Raw genomic sequence first — 6,643 nt, forward strand, 5'->3', positions numbered from 1 at the left:
CGAGAAATCACCCCCCCAGAGGGGATGGCCACGCTGCAATCCCTTCTCCTCCATTCTCCTCTCGGGATCTTGGGCATGCACACACACGCACGGTGTGAGTTTTAAGCCACCAGGTCCGGGACTTGAACCGCGGTCGACTACATGGGAGTCCAGCAACATAGCCATTATACTAACTGCTGGTTCCCTATAGTTTTACTTTTTACAAGTAGATCTGTGACCCACTTTAAGTTCATTGTAGTGTATGGTGTGAGGTAAGGATCTAAACTCATTTTATTTATTTCCTTAGTTATTTTAAAGTTTATATAGTTCTTCTTTCTTCTTCTTCTTTTTTTTTTTTTCCCTTAATTAAGATTTTTCCCCAAAAGGTGTTTTTGCTTGCCAGGGAGAGACAGAGAAGTGAGAAAGCGAGAAATCACTCCTTAGGAGATGGCCTGCTTCAATCCCTTCTCCATTGTCCCTTTGGGATTTGGGGTATGCATGCACATACTCCTGATGTGATTTTAAAGCCATTGGTGTGATTTTCAAGCCACTGGGTCTAGGACTTGAACTATAGAGTCTGCCAAATGAAATCCAGTACCTTAACTACCACTCCACCTGTTGGCCCTATATTTTCCTTTTCTTTCTTTCTCTCTTTCTTTCTTTCTCTCTCTCTCTCTCTTTCTTTCTTTCTTTCTTTCTTTCTTTCTTTCTTTCTTTCTTTCTTTCTTTCTTTCTTTCTTTCTTTCTTCCTTCCTTCCTCCTTCCTTCCTTCCTTCCCTTCTTCTTTCTTTCTTTCTTTCTTTCTTTCTTTCTTTCTTTCTTTCTTTCTTTCTTTCTTTCTTTCTTTCTTCTTTCTTTCTTTCTTTCTTTCTTTCTTTCTTTCTCTCTTTCTTTCTTTCTTCTTTCTTTCTTTCTTTCTTTCTTTCTTTCTTTCTTTTAAAGAAAGATTTGTGCTATAGGGCTGGTGTGAGAAAGACAGAGGGAGACAGAGAGACAGAAAGTGAGAAATCACTCCCCAGAGAAATGGCCACGCCTTCTCCTCTCTTCTCTTCTTGGGATTTCGGGCATTGACACATACGTGCCCAGCGTGTTTTAAGCCGCCAGGTCCAGGACTTGAACCATGGTCAGTCAAGTGGGAGTCCAGCTACATAATACTTATGCCATCTGCTGGTGCCAACCCCTATATATTTCTTTCATGAGAACAAGAGAGAGGGAGAGACAGGTGGGCATCTCCAACAGGGTCCTCACACTGCGATCTGTCCCCACCCCACCTCGGCCAGCCAGGATCACCAGCCTGTGTGTGCGCCTGCCGGGTATGGGGACACCTTGGAATACAAACACTGCAGGGTATTGAATTACCACTGTGTCAATGTGACTGATAAATTCATCTTATTATATGTGGATGTGGGGTTGTCCAAGAGATTTACTTATTTATTTTTTTGGAGAGGTTTTTGCTATGGGGCACGTGTGCTCACCAGATGGACAGAGACAGAGAGACAGAAAGTGAGAAATCACCCCCCAGGGGGGATGGCCACGCCGCAATCCCTTCTCCTCTTGGGCACACAAGTACATGTGCCCGGCGTGGGTTTCAAGCCTGAAACCAGGACTTTAACCACAGGCGACTACGTGGGAGTCCAGCAATGTAACCATGACACCATCTTCTGGTCTTCTTTCAAGACACTTCTAGAAGGTAGTGATCATTGTCTCACTTTGCTAAGCATGGCGCTTCGGTGGAGAGGACCTGGACTTCCGGGTCAGGTGCCTTGAAGGGTGACCTGGGGATGTGGGAGCATTGTCTCCTATCTGGCCTGTGATCAAGTTCCAGTCCTTCTTTTTTTGGAGAAGTTTTTGCTATAGGGCACGTGCGCTCGCCAGACAGACAGAGAGAGACAGAGAGATAGAAAGCGAGAAATCACCCCCCGGGAGGATGGTCACGCCGCAATCCCTTCTCCTCCATTCTCCTCTCGGGATCTTGGGCACGCACGCACACGTGCCCTGCGTGAGTTTAAGCCACCAGGTCTGGGTCGCGAACTGCGGTCGACCACATGGGAGTCCAGTGACATAGCCATTACGCTAACTGCTGATCCCCCAATAATTCTTTAATAAAATAAAATGAAATCAACACTATGAGGGTGCCCTTTACTTCTTTCTACTGGGTTCCCAAGTCTGGCTGTCTGGATTAGAATCCTGGTCATTTGCTGACTACAGCACGTAACTTGACTTCCCCAGGAATATCTTTCTTTCTTTCTTCTTTTTTTGGAGAGGTTTTTCACTATAGGGCGCGTGCGCTCGCCAGACAGACAGAGACAGAGAGACAGAGAGTGAGAAATCACCCCCCAGGGGGATAGCCACGCTGCAATCCCTTCTCCTCCATTCTCCTCTCGGGATCTTGGGCACGCACGCACACGCGCCCAGCGTGAGTTTTTTAAGCCACCGGGTCTGGGACACGAATCGTGGTCAACTACATGGGAGTCCAGAGACATAGCCATTACACTAACTGCTGATCCCTCCCCAGGAATATCTTTCTTATGGGAATGGCAGTAACATGGCTGTCAGGATAAAATAGGATCCCGAGGATTCCATGGACTGGGAGGGAGGCCGTTGGCGTGGCATGTGCAAAGATCCTGAGGCAGAGAAAGCCGCTGAAAAAAAGAGTCCGGGGGACCAGCAGGTGTAATGGTTATGTCACTGGACTCCCACACATGATTGACCATGGTTTGAGTCCCAGCCCTGGAGACTTGAAACTCATGTCAGGAGTGTGTGCGTGCGTGCCCAAGATCCCTAGAGGAGAATGGAAGAGAAGGGATTGTGGCATGGCCATCTCCCCCCCACCCCCGCCAAGGGAGTGATTTCTCATTTTCTGTCTCTCTGACCAGGGCACACACACCCTAGAGCAAAAATCTCTTTCTCTCTAAAGAAAAAAAGAGACTGGGTGTGATTCTGGTTAGATCCAGTGAGACCTGATTCTTACCTAACTTGGGGGGCTTAGAGATGAATGAGACTTTCGGGGGGTGGGGACACAGACCCGTAGAGTGCCATGGTGAGGAAGAGGCAGGAGTCTGACCCGGAGGCTGCCCTGACCCAGCCAGGATGGTAGTGAGATCAGAGCTGGGCCAGACCCTCACTTCACTTCTCCCTTCCTACAGGGGCTATCTGATTGCTGCTCCCTCTGTCTTCCGCGCGGGACTGCAGGAAGTCGTCAGTGTGACCATCTTTAACTCCCCCACGGAAGTCGAGGTCCAGGCTCAGCTGGTGGTCCAGGGTGAGGCTGTGGCCCAGAGCCGGGGAGTCGTCCTCGGTAGGTCCTCTTGGGCGTCTCTTCAAGGCTTTCTCCCCCTCTGCCAAGTGCACCCATTCCCTTCCTTCCTGGCCCACATCCCCAAAAGGACGGAGGGAGGGCAGGCTGTATTCTCCCCATCCAGAGAGGGTAAAGCCCAGAGGGACAGCCATCTACCCAGAATGCATTACTCCTCAGGGGTCCTGGCTCTGTGGTCCTGGTCCTGATAGAATGAAGGCACCCTTCTGTGATGACATTGGGACTTGTCACCTGGCAGAGCGCTCACAACTATATAAGACCGTGGGCACGTGTGCATGCGTGCCCAAGATCCCGAGAGGAGAATGGAGGGGAAGGAATTGCAGCGTGGCCATCCCCCCTGGGGGGGTGATTTCTTGCTTTCTGTCTCTCTGTCTCTTTCTGGCGAGCGCACATGCCGTATAGCAAAAACCTCTCAAAAAAACAAACAAAAAACTATATAAGACTCGGTTGGGCTTCTGGTACTTCAGTGCCTTTAGACCCAGATCTGTCTCTGCATAAAGTTCAGCACTCACTTGGCATCTCCCCCTTTCTCCTGGGTCACATGTAGAAAATAACAGTGACAGGACCGGCAGATGGCATAGTGGTTACGTCACTGGACTGCCATGTAGCCGACAGTGGTTCAAAACCTGGACCCAGTCGCTTAAAACTCACACCGGCTGCGTGTGCGTGCGTGCCCAAGATCCCGAGAGGAGCATGGAGGAGAAGGGATTGTGGCGTGGCCATCCCCCCCGGGGGGGGGGGTGATTTCTCGCTTTCTGTCTCTCTGTCTCTCTGGCAAGTGCATGCACCCTATAGCAAAACTTTCTAATAAATAAATAAAAAGAAGAAAGAAAGAAAGAAAATAAATGACAGCATCCAGGGTGAAACACAAAGAGACGGTGTTGGGGACTCTTCAGTCAGCCAGGGAGCCTTTGGCCCCTGTTGGAGACGTGGAAGATGGAAGCTGGCAGTCTCAGTGGCCAGCCCTGAAATCCCGCTGAGGTCGCCTTCAGCAACAGAGAGCTCAGGGGGTAGCACTAGAATGCTAGTGGCCTCCAGGCACCAGGAGGTCTGTGTCTCTTTCCTTCTCAAAATCATCTGGCGTGCCACTTTCCTGGGACCACTGAATAAACTCCCAGGATTCTCTCTGATTGGCTCATCTCTGAGCCAATCACTGTCGCCAGAGAGGATGGTCTAGGTGATTGGCCCATCTTGGGTCTTGTGCTCAATCCTGAACCAATCCCTGTGATCAAGGGGAAGGTTTATGTTGATTGGCTTATCTTGGGTCATGTGCTTAACCTCAAGCCAATCACCACTGGCGGGAGAGAGGCCCGTGAGAATTGGTCTTTCTTGGGTCTTAGGCTCAAACCTGAACTGATCCCTATGGGACCGAGGAAGGCTTAAATTGATTGGCCCCCTTTGGGATCATGTGTTTAACCTCAAACCAATCACTGTAACCAAGGGAAAGGTCTATGGGGATTGGCCCGTTTTGGGTTATGTGTTCAATTTCAAACCAATCACTGTGACTGGGGGGAGGGCCTATGTAGATTGACACAGAACACAAAGGAGGTGGGTGGAGCTGCTTGGAGCCCATGCACAGGGACCTGGGCCAGCAGCTCCCCTGTGGAAACTGGGCTTCTGTTTGGAGGTGATGGGGAGGTGGATGCTGGGGGCCAAAAATAGTAGCTGAGGCATCCAAAGCCCAGGACAGATGTCGGAATAGCAAATGACTCAGTGGATAGAAGAAGGAGGTGATCGGAGTCCGTTTGATGCCCTAGGGTGGGGTCCACTGGGGACCTCTGTCTCGTTTTCTCTTCTTGTTTATCTCCTCTGCTGTTTTCCCTGTACTCCTCTCACAGTTTAGCTTGGGCAGGGGCCAGGGGTGAACTGAATTTGGGATGCGAGCAGGCCAAGTCTCCCCTGAATAACTCAGCTTTGTCCATCCTCTGCAGCCTTCAACTCTTGCCAGCTTGAAGGAAACCTCTCAGATCTGCCAAGCCCAGCCCTGCCCGGGCCAGGCCAGCATGACTTAAGAGTGTGTCTGTCCACAGAAAAAAAAAAAACCCTCTGGGTGGAGCAAGTCCCTGTTTATAAAGCTGCTGTTTAAGGAGACAGGAACATGCTGCTCCCGACTTAACCTTTTTTATTTTTGTTTTTATTTTTAGAGAAAGGGACAGTGAAACTCCAGGTAAGCTGTGTATTTTTTTTTAAATAGTTATTTGTTTAATTTCACTTATTCACTTATTTATTTTTAATTTGACCAGAGAGAAACACAGAGAGAGAGAGGGGGAAAGTGAGAAAGCAAGCCACCAGGTCCAGGACTCGAACCACAATTGGCCATATGGGAGTGTCCAACTGCCTTAACCACCATGCCACCTGCTGGTCCCGAGCTGTTTATTTTTCAAACCATAACCCTAACTTGGGAATAAAGAATAAAATCGGAATGGGACAAGAGAAAATGGTTTGTATTATAAGAAAAAAAATTATTGTATAAAGATTATTTAATTTAATTTAATTTATTTATTAATTAATTAATTTATTTTCATTGGAGCAGAGAAGGACAGAGCAAGACAGAGAGAGAGAAAGGGAAAATGAGAAAGCAAGCTGCCAGGTCCGGGATTCAAACCAGAGTTGGCCATGTAGGAGTCCAATGTCCTTAACAACCATGCCACCTGCTGGACCCAGAAAAATTATTAATTGTTTATGTAAAATATAACAAAGAGTCAGCCAGGTAGTGTAGTGGTTAAGACGGCTGGATCCCACATGGCTGACTGCACAGTTTGAGTCCTAGACCCAGCGGTTTGAAAAACACGCTAAGCACATGTGCGTGCGTGCCCAAAATCCTGAGAGGAGAATGGAGGAGAAGGGAGTGTGGTGTGGCCATCCCCCCTGGGGGGTGATTTTTCGCTTTCTGTCTCTCTGACTTTCTCCCCGGTGTGCACATGTGCACATATGTGCCCTATAGCAAACCAATCAAAAACAATGGAAAGGGAGCAAGCAGATGGCTTAATGGTTATGTTGCTGAACTCCCACGCGGCTAACAGCAATTCAAATCCCGGACCCGGTGGATTGAAAATCACACCAGGCGCTTGTACGTGCGTGCCCAAGATCCCAGGAGAAGAATGGAGGAGAAGAGGAACCAGCAGGTGGCATGGTGGTTAAGGTGCTGGACACTCCCACATGGCTGACCATGGTTCAAGTCCTGGACATGGTGGCTTGCTTTTTCACTTGCTCTCTGTCTCTGGCCCTCTGGTCAAATTAAAAAAAAAAAAAGAATAAATAAGATGAAATAAAAATAAAAAAGAATAAAAAAAAAAGAATGGAGGAAAAGAGATTGTGGCATGGCCATCCCCCGGGGGGGGGGGATGT

The 6,643-nt window shown here is 48.6% G+C and overlaps 1 protein-coding gene across 1 annotated transcript in view; it reads left to right on the top strand.

The window, feature by feature from the left end:
• Positions 1–3,016: 3,016 nt before the first annotated feature.
• CPAMD8 (C3 and PZP like alpha-2-macroglobulin domain containing 8) overlaps positions 3,017–6,643 on the top strand; it is a 71,485-nt gene continuing 67,858 nt past the window's right edge. Inside the window, exons 1-3 of the mRNA XM_006147189.2 lie at positions 3,017–3,072; positions 3,126–3,277; positions 5,440–5,462. Coding sequence (XP_006147251.1) covers positions 3,017–3,072; positions 3,126–3,277; positions 5,440–5,462 — 231 coding nt within the window. The remainder of the gene's footprint in view (positions 3,073–3,125; positions 3,278–5,439; positions 5,463–6,643) is intronic.

Source organism: Tupaia chinensis, unplaced genomic scaffold (assembly GCF_000334495.1).
Source record: "Tupaia chinensis unplaced genomic scaffold, TupChi_1.0 Scaffold000201_1, whole genome shotgun sequence".
In the NCBI taxonomy this organism is placed as follows: Eukaryota; Metazoa; Chordata; class Mammalia; order Scandentia; family Tupaiidae; genus Tupaia; species Tupaia belangeri.